This window comes from Marmota monax, unplaced genomic scaffold, assembly GCF_021218885.2.
Source record: "Marmota monax isolate L192 unplaced genomic scaffold, Marmota_monax_Labrador192_F-V1.1 WCK01_AAM20220418_F8-fsc00106, whole genome shotgun sequence".
Lineage (NCBI taxonomy): Eukaryota > Metazoa > Chordata > Mammalia > Rodentia > Sciuridae > Marmota > Marmota monax.
Window position 1 is genome coordinate 4,895,415 of NW_026695218.1, and position 20,880 is coordinate 4,916,294.

At 38.2% G+C, this 20,880-nt stretch overlaps 1 protein-coding gene across 5 annotated transcripts in view; it reads left to right on the top strand.

The window, feature by feature from the left end:
• Eva1a (eva-1 homolog A, regulator of programmed cell death) overlaps positions 1-19,431 on the top strand; it is a 60,621-nt gene extending 41,190 nt beyond the window's left edge. For all 5 annotated transcript variants that reach the window (XM_046432314.2, XM_046432313.2, XM_046432316.2 and 2 more), the window contains one exon: positions 18,159-19,431. In XM_046432314.2, coding sequence (XP_046288270.1) covers positions 18,159-18,532 — 374 coding nt within the window. In that variant the 3' untranslated portion in view covers positions 18,533-19,431. The remainder of the gene's footprint in view (positions 1-18,158) is intronic.
• Positions 19,432-20,880: the final 1,449 nt, after the last annotated feature.

Sequence of the window (20,880 nt, forward strand, 5' to 3'; positions counted from 1 at the left end):
AGTCAAATGTTTTCACTGAAATATGGAAGCTAACCCACAATAAGGGGGTAGAAGGGAAGAATAGATATTCAGTAGATTAGACAAAGGGGATTGAAGAAAAGGGAGGGGGTAGGAAAAGGAAAGATAGTAGAATGAATCCAAAATAATTTTCTTATATAAATACACCATAGTGAATCCCACCATCATTAAATATATCAAAATGGATTCTACTGTCATGTATAACTAAAAAGAACCAATACAAATAAAAATAAATAAAAGGAAAGATAACCAATAAAATTTGTTCATAATAAATTCTTAATTTTAAGATAATAATAAAAGTTAAGAAAGTTGCATAGATTAATATTTGCTTAAGGAAGTAGGAAACCCTCTTTACTCTCCTTTTTAATCCTAATACAAGAATATTTCAGTGTGTGTACATGTGCATATGTGTATGTTAAGGAGTTGATATTCATCATTTTTTGTTTTCATATACATCTATAATGGACATACAGATTTTTAAAAATATATTTTGGTTTCTTTAAGGTACTTTTTAAGGAGCATATATTATCACTCTGTATTTTTTCAAGAATTTAACAAATAAAAATAAATATATCCTTTAAATAATAAACATTTCTTTGAATCTTTTTTCTTTTTTTATTAAATTATTTATTTATTATGATTTGTTATACACGATGGCAGAATGCAATTAATTTCATATTACACATATAAAGCACAATTTTTTAAATTACTGATTGTACACAAAGTGTTTTCACACCATTCATGTCTTCACACATGTACTTAGGGTAATGATGTCTAACTCATTCCACCGTCATTCCTACCCATTTGCCCCCTCCCTACCCCTCCCTTCCCTTTGCCCTATCTAAAGTTCCTCCATTCCTCCCATACTCCCCCTACCATCACCATTATGAGTCAGCATCCTCATACCCAAGAAACAGTTGGCCTTTGGTTTTTTGGGATTGGCTTACTTCACTTAGCATTATCTTCTCCAACTCCATCCATTTAACTGCAAATGCCATGATTTTATTCTCTTTTAATGCTGAGTAATGTCCCATTGTGTATATATACCAAAGTTTCCCTAGCCATTCATCTACTGAAGGGCATCTGGGTCCGTTCCACAATTTAGCTATTGTGAATTGTGCTGCTATACACATTGATATGGCTGTGTCCATGCAATATGCTGTTTTTAAGTCCTTTGGGTATAAACTGAGGAGTAGGATAACTGGGTCAGATGGTGGTTCCATTCCAAGTTTTCCAAGGAATCTTCATACTGGTTTCCAGATTGGTGGCACCAATTTGCAGTCCTACCAGCGATGTATGAGTGTGCTCCTCCCCCCCATCCTCACCAACACTTACCCTTGTTTGTATTCTTGATAGTTGCCATTCTGACTGGAGTGAGATGACATCTTAGAGTGGTTTTGATTTGCATTTCTCTAATTGCTAGAGATGTTGAACATTTTTTCATATGTTTGTTGATTGTTGTATATCCTCTTCTGAGAAGTGTCTGTTCAGTTCCTTGACCCATTTGTTGATTGGGTGATTTGTTTTTTGGGTGTTAAGGTTTTTGAGTGCTTTATATATCCTAGAGATTAGTGCTCTATCTGATGTGTGAGGGGTAAAGATTTGCTCCCATTTTGTATGCTCTCTATTCACCTCACTGATTGTTTCTTTTGCTGAGAAGAAGCTTTTTAGTTTGAATCCATCCCATTTATTGATTCTTGGTTTTAATTCTTGAGCTATTATAGGAGTCTTATGAAGGAAGTTGGGGCCTAATTCAACATGAAGGAGATTTGGGCCTACTTTTTCTTCCATTAGATGCAAGGTTTCTGGTTTAATTCCTAGGTCTTGATCCACTTTGAATTGAGTTTTGTGCATGGTGAGAGATAGAGGTTTAATTTCATTTTGTTACATGTGGATTTCCAGTTTTCCCAGCACCATTTGTTAAAGAGACTATTTTTTTCTCCAATGTATGTTTTTGGCACCTTTGTCTAATATAAAATAACTGTAATTATGTGGGTTAGTCTCTTGTGTATTCTATTCTGTACCATTAGTCTGCAGGTCTCTTTTTGTGCCAATACTATGCTGTTTTTGTTACTTTTGCTCTGTAGTATAGTTTAAGGTTGGGGATAGTAATGCCACCAGCTTCACTCTTCTTACTAAGGATTCCTTTGGCTATTCTGGGTCTATTATTTTTCCAGATGAGTTTCATGCTTGCTTTTTCAATTTGTATGAGCAATGTCATTGGGTTTTGACTGGAATTGCATTCAATCTGTATAGTGCTTTTGGTAGTATGGTAATTTTGACAATATTAATTCTGCCTATCCAAGAACAAGGTGGTAGATCTTTCCATCTTCTTAGGTCTTCTTTAATTTCTTTCTTTAGTGTGCTGTAATTTTTATTGTAGAGATCTTTCACCTCTTTCATTAAGTTTATTCCCAAGTATTTTATTTTTTGAGCTATAGTAAATAGGGTGATTTTCCTAGTTTCTCTTTCTACGGATTTGTCACTGATGTACAGAAATGCCTTTGATTTATGGGTGTTGATTTTATATCCAGCTACTTTGCTGACTTAATTTATTAGTTCTAGGAGATTTATGGTGGAATGTTTTGGGTCTTCTAGGTATAGAATCATACTGTCTGCAAATAGTGATAATTTGAGTTCTTCTTTTCCTATCCATATCCTTTTAATTTTTTCTTTCATATGTCTGATTGGTCTAGCTAGAGTTTCAAGAACTGTGTTAAATAGAAATGGTGAAAGAGGGCATCCCTGTCATGTTGCAGTTTTTAGAGGGAAGGTTTTCAATTTTCTCCATTTAGAATAATGTTGGCCTGGGGCTTAGCGTAGATAGCCTTTACAATGTTGAGGTCCTGATATTCCTAGTTTTTCTAGTGTTTTGAACATGAAGAGATGCTGTATTCTATCAAATGCTTTCTCTGCATCTATTGAGATAATCATATAATTTTTATCTTTGAGTCTATTGATGTGATGAATTACATTTATTGATTTCCAGATGTTGAACCAACCTTGCATCCCTGGGATGAATCTTACTTGATCATGGCGCACTATCTTTTTGATATGTTTTTGTATTCGATTTTCCAGAATTTTATTGAGAATTTTTGCATCTATGTTCATTAGAGATATTGGTCTGAAGTTTTATTTCTTTGTCTTATTTTAGAATCAGGGTGATATTGGCCTCATAGAATGTGTTTGGAAGTGTTCCCTCTTTTTCTATTTCATGAAATAGTTTGAGAAGTATTGGTGTTAGTTCTTGTAGAACTCAGCTGTGTATCCATATGGTCCTGGGCTTTTCTTGGTTGGTATGCTTCTGATGGCATCTTTTATTTCCTCATTTGAAATTGATCTGTTTAAATCATGTATATCATCCTGATTTAGTTTTGGCACATCATATGTCTCTAGAAATTTGTCGATGCCTTCGATATTTTCTATTTTATTGGAGTACAAATTTTCAAGATAATTTCTAAATTATCATCTGTATTTCTGTAGTTTCCATTGTAATATTTCTGTTTTCATCATGGATGTTAATAAGTTTTCTCTCTCTTTCTCTTCATTAGCATGGCTAATGGTTTATCAATTTTATTTATTTTTTTCAAAGAACCAACATTTTGGTTTTGTCAATTTTTAAATTGTTTCTTTTGTTTTAATTTCATTGATTTCAGCTCTGATTTTAGGTTGGGATTAAAATATACTCCTGCTTGTCTACATAAACAAGCAGGAGTTTCCATCCTCATATCAAATAAAGTAGACTTCAAGCCAAAGTTAATCAGAAGGTATAGAGATGGACATTTCATTACTGCTTAAGGGAACCATACATCATCAAGACATAACAGTTATAAATATATATGCCCCAAACAATGGAGCATCTACATTCATCAATCAAACTCTTCTCAAGTTCAAGAGTCAAATAGACCACAACACAATAATTCTGGGTGACTTTAACACATCTCTTTTACCACTGGATAGATCTTCCAAACAAAAGCTAAACAAAGAAACTATGGAATTCAATTATATAATCAATAACTTAGACTGTACAGAGTATATTATCCATCAACAAGTGAATACACTTTCTTCTCAGCAGATCATGGATCCTTTTCTAAAATAGACCATATATTATGCCACAAAGCAAATCTTAGTAAATACAAAAAAGTAGAGATACTACCCTGTAAAGGCCTAGAGAATAAATATTTTCAGCTTTGTGGATCAGAATCTTTTAAACTCAACTCTGTTGTAGCATAAGAGCAGACCAGATAATGCATTAATGACTGGATGTAACTGTGTTGCAGTAAAATGAGAACAGTGGGTTGGCCAGATTTGGCTTGTGAGTGATACCATGACAGTCCCTGTTTTAAGTGAGCCTCTTTTCATATGTTGAAGAATCATTTGTATTTTTTTTCCTCTGAAAAGTTGATAACTTTTGTGTATTTTCTTTATTGATGGTCTTTTTCTTAATGTTCTTTCTTGGTGGGTTATTTATTTATTTATTTTGTGTGTGTGTGGTACAGGGATGGAACCAAGATGTGCTCTACCACTGAGCCACATCCCCAGCCATTTTTTACTTTTTGTTTTGAGACAGGTTCTGACTAAGTTTTTTAGGGCCTTGCTAAGTTACTAAGGCTGGATTTGAACTTGCAATCCTCCTGCACTAGCCTCCCAAGTCTCAAGATTATAGGTGTACACCACCATGTCCAGCTTTCTAGGTTCTTTTTATCTATTAACATTTTGTCTCTGGCATATATTATAATTTTTTTTTCTGATTTGCCATTTGCTTTTACAATTATTTTTCAATACAAAAGTTTGGAGGACTATTTGTTTATTTATTTATTTTTGTTGTTTGTTTGTTTTCATTTAACTGATATTCTCTGCATGTGTAACTGCAAGCATAGCTGTGCCCACCACATAGGAGCTGGCCAGAATTCAAATCACTTTTCTTATAAGCTTGGTGTAAGGGAGGCCTAGCTATCTCTCCATCATAAAATTGATGTTAGTCTCAAATTTGGACATTTGAGAAAGTACCCTCATTTCTGTCATTTCTCTTTTATTTCCTCTATATTGTGAATCATGTTAGGTTTGAAGACCTTTGTGTTCTTAGCCCCTACACAGTGCCCAAGGCATTGCAGACTCACAGTAATTTGTGGAATAAATATATTTTATTAAATATACAGTTTGAAAAATTTTTAACATTGGAATATCCCCAATGTTAAATGTTATATGGTTTTGTGAAAGAGAGTTTGGTGAAAGTAGTGCTGTCATACATGGCTGATGGAATATTAATGTACCACTTTTGAAGGATCACACTTTTGACAATGTGTATTAAAAACTATAATAATGTATATCCTGTTTGACACAGAGATTCCTTTTTGAGAATTCATCATAAGGAAATAAACAACAAATGAGCAAAAAGGAAGTAGTATTAAACATAAAAAAAGGAAGTAGTATTAAACCAAAAAAGTAGTATTTTAAAAAAAGTAGTATTAAACAACAAATGAGCAAAAAGGAAGTAGTATTAAACATCATTATATTTTTTTCAACAACTTAAGCATCCAAAGGTAGGAAACCATTTTTTCAAACTGTGGTATATTTACTGAGTGGAATACCATGTAGCCATTATTGGTGTGATTGGAGAAATACTACGGAGTGATATAAATAATGTTGTGCATTGTATGAAATATATATCCAGAGAAAAAGTTCTAAATTATATATATACCCTGATTATAACCAAGTAAATATGTACATTTTTATATAACAGGGAAAGAACAGAAGAAAATTCACTTAATATTACCTGCAATTCTGGATAAAAAAGAAAATTCACTTCACTGTCCTACATATTATATAGTTATATCTAGTTGCATATTATGGTGATTTTGTCACTTTTTTCCATTCCCTTCTTTTTAATGTTATATCATATGTATATGTAAATATGTACACACATATCCACATATATAAATATACATACATCTATACATAGACATATATCCACATGTATTAAATTTATTAACTGAACTTCTAGAAATTTTATATTCTTTATTTAGTTTAATAAATATTTTTGAGATACATACCATGAGCAACGCATTCTACTGGATGCTCTGAGAATCCAAAGTGATTCATTTGGATTCAATTTTCTCTTAATCATTTGGGAAAGATAATAGTTACATAACCAATTATAATATAACTACATAAAGTGTTGCTTAGATTGAAGGAGCTAATTAATCACATACTCTTCTTTCTTTTCAAACTTAAGGACCTAGAAAAGCATCGGAAGAACAGCATGTCAACTTCAGCAGTGACAAAGCTGGATTAGAGAACATGTCAGAGTCACAGAGTATGTTAGTCAGCCTTCCATCACTGTGACAAAAATACCTAAGATAATCAACTTAAAAAGAGGAAAGATTTATTTTAGCTCATGGTTTCAGCCCATGATTGCTTGACCCTGTAGCTTTGGGCTTGTGGCAGCACAGTAGATCATGGTGGGAACACATGGCACAGGAGGTCTGTTCACCTAGGGGTGGTTAGGAAGCAAAGAGAGAGGGAGGAAAGGGCTGCTGTTCCAGTATTCTCTTCAAGGGCACCCTCTCAGGGACCTAAATTCCTCCCATTAGGCCCCACCTCTTAAAGTTCCACCACCTCTCAATAGCACCACAGACTGGTGACCAAGCCCTGACACATAGGAATTTGGGGGACACTCATATAAAGCATAGTGCATGATAGCTATTGAATGACAGGAATTTCCCAGTGTAGGGGAGAAAAGTGAGTGGGTAGCATGAGGGTTAGGGAAATGGAGACTTCCTCATGGGATACATACTGCTTATGTAGTGAGGACAAGAAGATGAAGAGGGTGAAATGAAATTTGGACGGCTGGCCTGTGGGGACAGAAATTCTCCACTACTTCTTCCTGGGAAGGAACAATTCAGTAAGGGGAGGAAGAGAGGACACAAGCTCTAGTAGGAATCTTCCCTCTCCTAAGGAGTGGGTCAGAATTCCATAGAGACATCCTTATAATCTCTTAAGTGTTTAGAGAAGAGGTTATGCTAAGTACTCCCTGGTTCCACACAAGCCCTGTTATTCTCTTTAAAGCCCACTTAAAAACTTAATCTCTTCTACTCAAAGGATTAGAAACTTTGGGGTCAACAAGAAAGCCCAGGTTACCCTTGCACAGATACCAGTGGACACAGCCTGGGCTGACTGTTGCTCTCCACTCCAGCAGAGCCTGCTGGGCATAATGTGACCTCCAAGGGTGCAAATGAAATTAGCCCCAGGACCTCCACATAGGGCCTCTTCCTGTCCATGAAAACAATGACCCTGCAGGAAACAAGATATAGCAATACATTTATTTTTATTTATTAGGGGAAAACAACCGACAATAGCCCTCCCCACTCTGCTTCCTGGGTAATTAACAGCTGTCTGTATCTGGTCAATACCAGGGTGGATCATTGGCCAAGAGGAAGTGACCTGGAGCAGCAAGTATTGGAGGAAAGAACAAAACAATCACCAGAGAGTTACAGTTCTGGTTTATGCAGAAAAATGATGTAGAAGTGCAATGTAAATTTTATCAGCTATGAAAATCTGCCCTGAGGCATCAGCTTAGGACCCAGTGAGATCCAGGAAACTCCCTTGCCCCTTGCCCGGATTGGTTGCTTTTACTGGGCTTCTCTGGGAGTCTGTGTCTGGGATGCTGTATGTAGAGGATGTTTCTGATCTGTGGGGACAGGTAAGCTAGAATGAGAATAGCAATTTCCAAAATGGAGTTCAGAAATGCTCTCCGAAATCAGGCTTATGTAACACGTGGGGTGAGGGCCGGGTGTGAAAGCAAGAATTATTTGTGGTTTTTTTTTTATTTTTAGTATCAAAATACTTGGCTTATCCTGGTGAAAGCATGGATGTACCTCATCCCAGTTTTATCTTTTAAACAAGACTAACAATACTTACCTGCTCTTTTCGATTGTGGTAATGGTTGAAAGTTGATGACCAGCACAAGGGGATTATCCTGCATCTTGGCAAAGATTCAGTAGATTGTAGCCCTATTTTTGTTCTATCTATCTCTGTTTCTATCAATCATCTATCTTACTTTTCCTTCACTTCCTTTCCTTTCTTCCTTTCTCATCTTCCCCTCCCTTCCTGTGTATTTCCATCTCTTTGTGCATGCATGTATGCCATATGTATATCTGTACATATTTGAACATTCTTGGGTTCCAAAGTTGGGAAAGGGGGCATGAAGAGGAGTGATTCCATTGGTAGCAATTTGGAAAGTAAAGAAGTATCCCAAGCTCTTCTGTTCATCATATAAACAGAATTAGAGAAAAAAAAATCAGTCATCTCAAGTGACTTCAAGTGACCAGAGAAAGCCTTTGACAAAATTCAGCACCCATTCATCATAAAAACACTTAGAAACTTAAGATAGAAGGAACCTACCTCAATATCATGAAGGCTATATATGAAAAACCCAAAGCCGAACTGACTGTAAATGGTGAAAAGCTGAAAACAACTTCTTTAAAATCTGGACCAAGACAAGGATATCCACTCCCACCGCTCCTATTTAATATCTAATGATAGATATTCTAGCCAGAGCAATTAGGCAAGAGAAGGAAAAAAAGGACAAAAATAGAACAGGAAAGACCGAATTATTACTGTTTGCAGATAAAATGATTGTATACTTAGAAGATCCAAGAAAACTTCACCAAAAGACTGCTGGAGTTAATAAATTCAGCCAAGAAGCAGGTTACAAATTCAACATACAAAAATTAATAGCTTTCCTATATAACAACAGTCAATATGCTGAGAAGGAAAACAGTTCCATTCACAATAGCCTCAAAAAAGAAAAAATAAATACCTAGGATTAATACAACTAAGGAGGTGAAAGACCTCTACAATGAAAACTATAGAACATTGAAGAAAGAAACTGAAGAAGAAATGAGAAGATGGAAAGACTTACTATGTTCATGGATAGGCAGAATTAATATTGTTAAAATGACCATACTACTAAAAGCTGATTAATGCAATTCCCATTGAATACCAATGACATTCATCATAGAAGTAGAAAAAACAGTCCTAAAGTTAATTTGGAACAACAAAAGACCCAGAATAACCAAAGTAATTCTAAGTTTAAAAAGCAATGCTGGAGGCATCATAATACCTGACTTCAAATTATACTACAGAGCTATGGTAACAAAAACTGCATAGTATGGACATAAAACAGACACATAGATCAATGGTACAGAATGGAATAACCAAAGACAAACCCACACATCTACAGTCATCTGATTCTTGACAAAGGTGCCCAAAACATACATTGGAGAAAAGACAAACTTTTAAACATGTTGTGCTGGAAAAACTGGTTATCCATATGTAAGAGAATGAAACTAGACTCTTATCTCTCATCCTGCACAAAAATCAATTCAAATGGACTAAAGACCTAGGAATTAGACAAGAAAATTTGCAACTCTTAGAAGAAAACATAGGGTCAATACTTAAGCATACCGGCACAGGCAAAGACTTTCTCCATAGGAACCCTAAGGCTCAGGAAATAACGCCAAGAGTTAATAGATGGGATGGCATCAAATCAAAAAGCTTCTGCATGTCAAGAAAACAATTCAGAATATGATGAGGGAGCTTACAGAATGGGAGAAAAATCTTTGCTAGCTACTCTTCTGAGAGAGAGCATTAATGTCTAGAATTTATAAAGAACTTGAAAAACTTAACACCAAAAAGCAAAAAACAAATAATTAATAAATCAGAATTTAAAGGTTTTTATAGTTATACATAGTGGTTGGGTTCCTCCCAGTAAACTTATACATACATGGAAATAAATTTTAATTCATGATCCCCCTGCTTTACCCTCCTCTCCTCCCTCTCCTTTCCCGTTCTCCTTTCAGGATTATTTTAAATTCTTCTTTTCCTAGAGGAGAATTTTCTCAATAAACTCTTGTTAATTTTTTAAAAAATATTTTAATTTTATTTAGTTGTATATGGACACAATACCTTTCTTTTATTTATTTTATGTGGTGCTGAGGATCGAACCCAGGGCCTCGCATGTGCTAGGCGAGTGCTCTACCACTGAGCCACAACCCCAGCCCATCTTGTTAATTTTTTTAACACTCATTATGAAATAATTCTTTGTAGAATTCTAAGAAAACTCATGTAGAATGTTCTGTAATGCTAAAAGGGGTATTAAGTGTTCATGGAGTTCCAGGCATGTCACTTTGAGCAGAACTACGCTAATGTAAGAGAGAGGGCTCTATTTTATTGAATCTTAATTATTCGTGGGGAAAAAAAAAGACCCAGGAGGGTCCACATCCTGGCATTCCAACAAAGGAATCAGTAATGAATCTGAAGATGGTATGTTTGGGGTTCAAGAGTGGACAGTGAGACCCTTGGCTTGTCTGCAGTAAAGGCTTTTATGAAGGAGTTTGGGATATGGCCATGGGAGACTGGAATTTTGAGGGCTTTAACAAAGATTAATTTTTGGGAATGGGGGGGTGGTAAGCCATGTAAATGGGAGAACAATTAAAAATGTGTCATTGATATCTATCTTCAAAATATAATGGAGGAATGAGGAACTAGAATCCAGTTGTCAAGCTGGGAAGCTGCTGGAGTCACCCAGCTGTCATGGAAATGGCAGTGAGAATGGAAGGGTTGGGTGAGACTCATTAATTCAGGGAATGGAAGCAAACGAGGGAGTCAAAGAGGATCCCGGGCCTTGGGCATAGGTGACTGGTGGACTGAGGGGACACCTCAGGCAGAAAGGTAACAATTGAAAGGAGAAAGGGGCAGAGGACAGGTAGAAGGAAAGAGAACCTGGATGGTTGGAGGTAAAAGGAGAGGAATTTCATGTGGGATGTGTTTTGTATGAGGTTGGAAGTTACAAAGGAGTTTTTAACATAAAAATTAAAATTGATCAGAAGTACATCTCTTGAGATGGATGAGTCCCCCATTAGTTTATTTATTTGTGGGTAAAGATCACTCATTAAAAAAGTGAGGCATGATTCAGTCAAAATTCTATTCTAGTTTTCATTTTTCATTGATATGGTTGTTGAGAAAGTTTGTTCACATAAATACATAGATAGGAGCAGAAGGAGTTTTATTATAATGACATCACTCAAGTCTTTGAATTAAATTTATGTTGTATGCCAAAAATCAGAGTGATCTGTCATCAAAAATTATTTGTAATGAGCTATCTGCTGACAACTTGATTAGGCCTTCTGTTTGTTGAAAAGTAAGAAAGGAAACAAAGTTGGAAAGGGATGCATTGCCCAGTCATTGGAGGCTTTTGCCTCCTGTTTTTTTTTTTTTTTTTTTTTTTTTTTAATATATTGGGGATTGAACCTGGGGGCACTTTACCACTGAGCTACATCTTCAGCCCTTATTGTTGTTGTTGTTATTATTATTATTATTATGGTACTGGGGATTGAACTCAGGGACACTCAAGCACTGAGCCCCGCACCCAGCCCTATTTTGTATTTTATTTAGAGACAGGGTCTCACTGAGTTGCTTATTGCTGAGCTAGCTTTGGACCCACAATCCTTCTGTCTCAGCCTCCCAAGCTGCTGGGTCCTTATTACTTTTTATTTTGAGATGGGGTCTTACTAAGTTGCTGAGGCTGGCCTCAAACTAACGATCCTCCCACCTCAGTTTCCTCGGTCACTGGAATTACAGGCATGTACCACCGGGCCCAGCTTCCTTCCTGACTCTGACATTAGTATTTTGAGTTATTTTCCTTGGTGGCCACTTTGGTACTTCGGGGTGGTACACTGTGATAAGGTTCAGGGTGTGGGAGCCAGTCTTGCCTTTTGTGCAACGGGGGAAGGGCACATTGAGAAGGGTGGGATGGGAGAAGGGCCACAGTGGAGGTGTGCACAGTGGAGGTGTGGAACTGGTAAGCACATCCCTCCTCAACGAGTGCTTTCTCAGGTGGGTCATGTAGAGGAAAGAACCGTGGAAGTGTCCAGTGAAGGTCTGACAATTAATTTCTTCCAAACCATCCAGCCTGTTTGCCTCTTAGTACATGTTTGCACTGTGAAAACTGCTAATCTAGAGAAAAGCCCAGAGCAGTGAGGTAAAGCTTAGGCCATTTCAGACTCACAGAGACTTAGGCAGGGTCAGTGGCCTAATGGGGCTGTGGACACGTGGACAGAGGGAGGACTCTGGGTTCCCTGACCAGCTACAGGAACAATGACCTTATTCCAGCCTGACTCAGCTGGTGGCAGAAAATCAATTCTGTTTGCAGTTGGGGTGCAGATTTCTGAGGCAGAGTCAAGCCTGTTTTAGAGCAAAGGGGCTCCAAGAGAACTTTGGACAACAACTCAGACAAGCCAAGAAATGGCTCCCGGAGAAGGTTTTGTCTTAACAAACAACAGAACTGATTTTTCTAGAAAATAGATTTTTTTTTCACTTTGCTTTGTCCAAGTGGATTTTACTTTTGAATTCTCACTGGGACTAGGTCTTAGGAAACCCATCTTGGACTGAACTTTTCTTCCTGGTTTGGTTTTTCATTCCCTGTGTCCACTGACTTTTCACCTGCTCTGCGTTCACTGAGCCTGCCCAGGGTGCCACACGCACACAGGTTTTCAGTCAGACACACTTGATTCCAGTTATGTTTTATCCTGTGCCTGTTTCTCCTATCAGACTTGGAGGTTCCCATGAGGTTGGAGATGACTAAGGTCATTTGACTAATGAAGGAGAGAGACCTCCTCTTACTTTATAAAAGAAAGACAAGTCATTCTCTCCTTACCCCATTATGGGAGGCCAAGGCTTTTATTTGTCCTAAGACATGTCCTGTGTATTCTAAGGGCTTAAGAATTTCCAAGATTGCTCCAGGATCTAGAGGAGACTCAGGCCCATTCCGACCCGTCATCAGATAGTACGTTGTTTTACACTTTGTGCATGTTAATTGGGATCCTGCCGACATGAGCTAATCATAGATAAATGCAGATTGGTGTGAAGTTCATAGGCTGTCCAGGTCACTGTTTCCTCAGGGAAACTATAAACCTAAGGGTAAAAGTGGTGCCTTCTCTGTGGTCTCAAAGTGAACATGTGCTGGTCAGTTTTGCAAGCACTGATTGTCCCAACGCTTCTGTGTGATAGATCCACATCAGCATTGATACCGATTCCACAAAAGCATCAGGAAATGATGAGAAGATAATAGACTCCCAAACTGGACAGATTTGGATTGGTTTGCTTGGTTCTTTTTAATTGTCACAAGGCATCTAGAAGTCACACCACCTCTTCTTGCTCCTTTTATTTCATCAAAGACAACCAAAAAGGAAGAAAGCAGGTTGGGAAAGGCAGGAAGAAGGAGATGAAATAAGAAAAAGAGACTATTTTAAAACCGGGGGCGGGGGGGATGATGTCATGGGTTGCATGAAATTATAGGAACGTATTTGGATACTTTATGTAGGTTCTAGAAAATCAGAGACTTAAATAACATTTCCTGCCTTTGCCAAGCATCCATTTCTAGTGGAGACACAGATGTGAACAACTGGTGGAAAATTAGGCAGTTGGCTATTTGTGATGGCGGCAGACAGTGTTGGAGTGACTAGTCCCAGGAAGTGAAGGAGTCTGTGAGGTGTTTTGTGAGCTTGTGGATGAGGTGGAGACCTCGAGGCTAAACACAGGATAAGTAGGGTAAGTCACATCTACCGAAGACCACCAGGCCCCCTATATATTTCAGTTTCACATTCACCATTCACCAGGCTAGTTAGTGTCTTTTTCCAGTATTTTTGCATTATCTTGGGTGGGGAGTTAGGCAAATTCATTTCAGAGGCCACTGGTTGGCTTTGAGAGATCATTTTAGATGACAATATCAAAATTGGTTTTAAAAAATCTCTCAACACTCTGGAACCAGAGAGAAACTAAGTGGAGTTTTTGTATTTGAATAAAAAGAATCCTAATGGGCAAGGTATTTTTTTTAATGGAGAAATAAAATTTAATGCCATCACCTTTTTTCAAGACTTACATGGTTTACTCAACAGTAAGTACAGTACGTGAGAGTATCTCAATTGGTAGTAAAGTTACAGTTCAGGGCTATATAATTGGAAATACAGTATTTATAGAGGGAGGAGTTATGGTTCTCTTTATTTTCTATGCTGGAATATTATGATGTTTAGAGAGTGACAATGATATCAACCAATGGTATTTGAAACCTAGCTATATGCTAGTTGTTGCCATAGAAAAGAGGAATTTAAGATTCTATAATTTGTTCCAAGCCTTGTATACTTTCCCACACATATGTGGTTTTTCACACCTCTGTGCCTTTGTTCATGTTCTTCTCTCTGCCTGGGATACTTTTCCCCATCTTCAAATGGCTAGCCCACCTCAGCCTTCAACTCTCAGTTCAGTAACTAACTTTCTTTCTAGGACCCCCATATCACATCTTGGCTTCTCCACTGCCTCTGTGTTTCCAGAGCTCCCACCTCCCATTTCTATTATAGTTCTTCATTTTTATAATGGAACAGGGTGGATTTGGATCCCTGCTGCATTGTTTGTACCCTAAGGCTGGTGCTCACTGGGTTCTCTGCATTTGTGGATATTATATTAGCTGGTAGAATTCAGTTTCAGGTTACTTCACTATGCTTTTCTCCTATTTGTTGATTATTTTATCCACTAGTCTTGTTTTTTTTTTTTTCTTCTCCATTCTACTCTTTGTTCTTATTATTTCTATCTATACACATTGCCATCATTTCAATGGGGATTTCAGAGGGAGTAAGGAATTATTAACACATGGGTTCACATGCTGTATTTGGACTTTTTTATTTGATACAGTTTAGAATACATAAAACTTCAAAATGCCTAAGCTCTTTGATGTAGCTGTTCCATTTCTAGATAACTAACCTATAGAAATAATTCTGCATTGACAATAAAGAGATATGTATAAGGATATAAAGACATTGACTGTTGCATTGATCCTAATTGTGAAAAATTAGAAACAATTCATATGCTACAATAAGAAAAGGAGTAACTTCAATAAGCTTATACTACAGAACAGTATGTAGTAATAATAATAATAAAAAGCTATTGATGAACATGAAGTCCAGTGAATAGAATAAAAGACAGAGATAAATCCATAAATGTATAACTCTGATATTTAACAAAGGTGCCAAAAATTTATCTTGGAGAAGAAAAAAAACAGCCTTTAAAAAAACAAATGGTCCTGGGAACACTGGATATACAGAAAAATGAAATTTTTCAGCCTGCACAAAACTCAAATCAAAATGGATCAAAGACCTAGAAATTGGACCAGAAAACTTACAATTGCTAAAAGAAAACATAGAGTCAACCCTCCATCATATAGGTACTGGCACAGACTTCCTTAACATGACACCCAAAGCACAAGAAGTAAACCAGGAATCAATAAGTGGGATGCCAGAAATAAAAAGCTTCTGCACAGCAAAGGGAATGATTGAGAGCATGAAGAAAGAGCCTACAGAATGAGAGAAAATCTTGGCCAGCTACCCCTCTGATAGGGGATTAATATCCAGAATATACAAAGGACTCAAAAAAATTAACATCAAAACCCAAATAACCCAATCAATAAACAAGCGAAAGAACTAAATAGAAACTTCTCAATGAAAGAAATACAACAGGCCAACAAATACATGAAAAAATGCTGAACATCTCTATCAATCAGGGAAATGAAAATCAAAACTACACTAGGATTTCATCTCCAATCAGAAGGGTAATTATCAAAAGTACAAACAGCAGTAAATGCAGGTGAGTTGTAGGCAGAAAGGAACACTTGTAGATTGTTGGTGGGACTGCAGACTAGTACAACCACTCTGGAAAGCAGTATGGAGATTCCTCAAAAAATTAAGGATGCTGGGCTGGGATTGGGACCCAGGTTCAATCCTCAGCACCACATAAAAATAAAGGCATTGTGTTGTGTCCATCTACACCTAAAAAAATAAACATTAAAAAAAATTAAGGATGTAACCACCATATGACTCAGCTGTCCCACTCCTGGGTATTTTCCCAAAAGATCTAAAATCAACATACTACAATGACAGCCCCATCAATGTTTATAGCAGCACAATTAATAATAGCTAAATTATGGAATTAACCCAGGTGCCACCAATAGATGAATGGATTAAAAAACTGTCATTCATATATATGCACACACACACACACACACATACATGGAGAGAGAGAGAGAGAGAGAGAGAGAGAGACAGAGATACACAGAGAGAGAGATATATATACACAAAAAAAATGTAGTTCTACTCAGCCATTAAAAAGAATGAAAATATGGCATTTGTCAGTAAATGGGTGGAAATGGAGAATATCATTTTAAGTGAAAATAGCCAAACTCAGAAGCTCAAAGGTCAAATATTTTCTCTCATATGCAGAAGCTATAGTAAAATAAAGGAAAGGGGGAGGGAAAATAGAATAGAATAGAATAGAAAAACTACATAAAGGAACAACCAAATTCCAATTAATAGATGAATGAAAGGAAGTTGAAGGAGAAGAAGAGAGGAAAAGGAGGACAGGAGGGGAAATGGGGAGGAAAAAGGGAGGGTATCATGAACCAAATCGATTTCCATGCATATATGGATTTGTCGGGATGAACCCACTGCTATATATAATAACCATAAAGCTCTAATTTAAAAACTTTTGTTTACCTAAATACACAGATCTGGAAATCATTCTAAGAAATATTATTATATTTAAAAAGCAAAAATGCATCTTCTGTGATCCTACTTGTATTATTTAGAACCACAAAAGGAAACCTATTTTGATTCATACTTACAAGTGAATGTGGAATATGGAAATTTAATTTGTTGATGTCCAGTGTGAGTCTACCAGCTTGACCATGGCTTGTCCTGTGACACGGGCCAGGCATGTTCCCATGTTCTCCCTTGTGCCTACAGAGGGACAGTTGCTTACCTAAGGGCTGTCTTCCTATTGAGCATATCTTACAGAGGTCACCACTGGGCCTGCTAAGCGTATTGCTCATCACAGAATAATTACATTCTTCTCTCACCAAGGAAGCTCTCAGATTCTTACTCTTTTTTGTTTTTCAATTTACTTGATGAGATCATTCCTAAATGCCTAAGCTGATTGTAAATGTGTGATTGACTGCATACGTTATCTACTGCTATGTACAAACTTAACTTACCTAAAACTTAGTGACTTAAAATGATACATACTTTATCTCTCAGTTTCTGTGGTTCAGGAACCTGAGTATGGCTTAGCTAGATTCTTTGGTTCAACGTCTCCTATAAAATTCCTGCAAGGCGAGGCTTGTGGTCACTGTAAGGCTTGACCTATGGATGGTTCCCTGCCAAGTTCACCCACCTAGCTGTTGGCACCATTCAGTACCTTGAAAAATATTGGCTGAAGGCCACCCTTAGTTCCTTGACACTTGGGTTTCTCTGCTCACAGCCTTATACAACCTAATCTTAGAACCAGCTTTTACCATATTCTATTTCTTATAAGTCAGTCACTGAGTCCAGCCCCTAGGGAACAGCTACTGGCTACCCAATGGCATGAGTACCAGGAAGTGGGGCATCTCAAAATCTGCCCATCACAGTGATGAAAAGGTAATTTAGAAGGTTTCACAAGTAAATTCATGAGCAAAATTTACTTTTGTACAGTTAAAAAGAGCTTTTAGAAAGAGACATCTCTTAAACACATGGCACCTAAGCACAGTTGTTGTATATAGTAGGTATTAAAATAGTTTTGCTTTTAACTTTTTTTTTTTTGTACTGGGGACTGAGCTCAGGGTCATTCGACCACTGAGCCATATCCCCAGTCCTATATTGTACTTTATTTAGAGACAGGGTCTCACTGAGTTGCTTAGCAACTCGATTTTGCTGAGGCTGGCTTTGGACCCAAGATCCTCCTGTCTCAGCCTCCCCAGCTGCTGGGATTATAGGCTTGCGCCACTGCGCCAGGCTTTTTAAAACTTTTTATTCTGAAATAATTTCAAAATCAGAGTTGAAAGTAGAATAAAATAATCCCATATATCCTTTATCCTTTCTAGATTCACCATTTGTCAATAGTAATATTGGGACTACACTAATAGATTTGTCACGTTTAAAGGCAGTATTGGTAACCAGCAAGGCTTGGGGCCAGGTGAGAGGTTTGGGGCAGGAGTCCCATCTATTCTCTGCACGTGAAGCTGTGGTTTCTCAAATGTTTTCTTCTTCTTCCTCCAGAAAACCCTGAGCGAGCAGCTCTGTACTTTGTCTCTGGCGTGTGCATCGGGCTGGTCCTGACCCTGGCTGCCTTGGTGATGAGGATCTCTTGCCATACAGACTGCCAGCTGCGCCCCAAGAGGAAGTTCCTGCAAGACCGAGAGAGCAGCAGTGACAGCAGCGACAGCGAGGATGGCAGCTCGGACACCGCCTCTGACCTCTCGGTGCGGAGACACCGCCGCTTTGAGAGGACTTTGAACAAGAACGTGTTCACCTCTGCGGAGGAGCTGGAGCGTGCCCAGAGGCTGGAGGAACGCGAGCGCATCATCAGGGAGATTTGGATGAACGGCCAGCCCGAGGTGCCCGGCACCAGGAGCCTGAACCGCTACTACTAGGGGGAGCAGCCGGGACCCCCAAAACCTCTTGAAGCCACCTGGAAGGGAGGGGGTCTACAGGAATGGTGGTGGGCACAGGGAACTGAACCCAGCTCTGCTAACCATTGGCAGCAGAGAAAAGCCCGGATGTGCCTGCCCATTTTTCTAGCCAGGAGGACTGGTTTCTCCGTTTGACTCTTTATCTATGGAGAACCAGAAGAATCAAGTTGGCTCATCCATTTCCAGGTCTTGGAATGGTGCTGAAACACCCTCTCCAACAATGTGGATGGAGATTTGAGAAACAGGACTATGGTTTCTCTTGATTTCTGAGGATCTCAGAAGTTTCTACAGACTTGATTGCTATGTTATTCCTTTACAAAAGGAAAGATTCTCATAGCAAGAGAGCTGGAGATATCAGGGTGCATATAACCCCCAAAAATGCAGTTTTCTAAGTGACTCCATGCTGTGGAGGTGATTCTGATTCAGAGAGCATGATCCATGCTTATTATTTAAGGCTGAATTTTTAAAATCTTGAGTTGCAATGGCAACCTCTATCCATTTTAACTGACACCTCAGGGATTAAAATCCTATTTTTTAGTATAGTTCCCACCTCATTCATGAAAATGAATAGAATTATTGTATTATGGGGGGTGTGTCAGTGAACTAGCAAATGCCAACCTCAAAGGATGAAGGGTTTTTATTTTAAATAGTTTATAAAAATATATATTGACATGCATATTTGAAAATGCTGCATAAGGATTAAAGTTGTGTGACCTCCTCCCCCTTTGGAAAGAAGATTTAGCATGATTTTAAACATGTTGTTTTAAAAAATGTTTGGATTCCTATGAAAAGAATGGAAATGGGAGCTGAGGATGGAAGTCAAAGTTAGGATGGGATCAAAAAATAAATGTTACATAAAATCTTTTGATTCATGCCTGTCTCTGTGGTGACACTTAGCTTTAATGACAGCCTTCTATGTGGGTGGGTGTGGACTTTTGCAAGGCCCCACATGGATTAGAATGGAGAAATTGTCCCTGTGGGAGTATGGACATTTCACTTTTTGTAGGCTATGTGTTGTGGTTGTGTATTAGTGTTCTCTAAAGGAAAAGCACCAACAGGAGGTATGATTATAAAAAGGGGATTCATTAGATTGGCTTACACAACCAGAAGCTGCATAGTGCACAGTGATCATCTGCAGGCTGGGGAGCTGGAGGTACCAGTAGCTGTGCAGTTCAAGATGCTGAAGTCTCAGAACAAGAGGGATCAACAGGGCTACCCCAGTCTGAGACTTTCTGGAAATTTCCTGGACAATCACTGGTAGAGTCTACTTTTGAAGAGTGAAGAAGCGAGTCTGATCTCCTCAGGCAATCACAGCAGAAATCAAGAACCCACTGAAGAAGTAGCAAGCTTGCATCTGTTGCTGCTTCCTTGTTCTTCCAATTTTTATTCCATCCAAGCCTCCAACCTATTGGACAGTGCTGCCCACACTTAGGGAGGGTCTCCACTCCAGTTTGTTATCCCTCATGTCAATCATTCCTAGACATACCCTCATTGACACACCTGAAGCTTCTTAATCTTTGGCATCTCTTAATCCAATCAAGTAGGTAATTCAAATTAACCATTATGGTTTGCCGTATAGTTGTTTATTATTAGAGGAACAGAAGACTTATCTAAGGTTGGAAATAAGGCTGTGGCTCCAGGTGGAGAGAGAAAGTTGATGGGGAAGGAAGAGGAAAGACTGTACCATATTTAGTAATGGGTCACAGAGAAGGAAGCAATATCTGGTAGACAGATGAACAGGATCCATGTCTGTCTGTAAGCTCCCTTCTCTTGCTGTGGAGTAGGTTCCTTGGTCAGCCTATCTGGATGCTCCAGAGCCTTGCTAACTGGGAGGATCTCTACTGCCCCTGTCAGCATGCCTAAGAGGATTGTCAGGAGACTTCCCCCAAGGGGTCTCTACTCCTTTAGCAATCCACTCTCAGTTATAGGGCTTGGAGGGCTGTCTTAATGACAGTCATAATCTTTGGTTGCCAAGAGGATGATACAGTTTGCTTCAAACCCTGGGGGACTCACCTGATAATAGCATTTTGGTTGGCCTTATTTTGTCCATTAACAGTGCCCAAAATCTTCAGTCAGTATCTCTGATCAGGATTCTCACCCTTCCATTTTTTTGTCTTTAGCAATAGTCACAGGAATCATCACCTTTTCTTGGGCTTTTGACTAACATCATTTATCTTGGTCTCTGCCTCTTAGGAAAGTAGAATAGTCAGGAGGTACTTTGATCTCCAGGATTCATCCAGTTGCAGGGAGGGATTATGACCTTTGCTAGGCAGGGGCTATAGTAGGGGCAAAGAACTTTGGGGCATTTG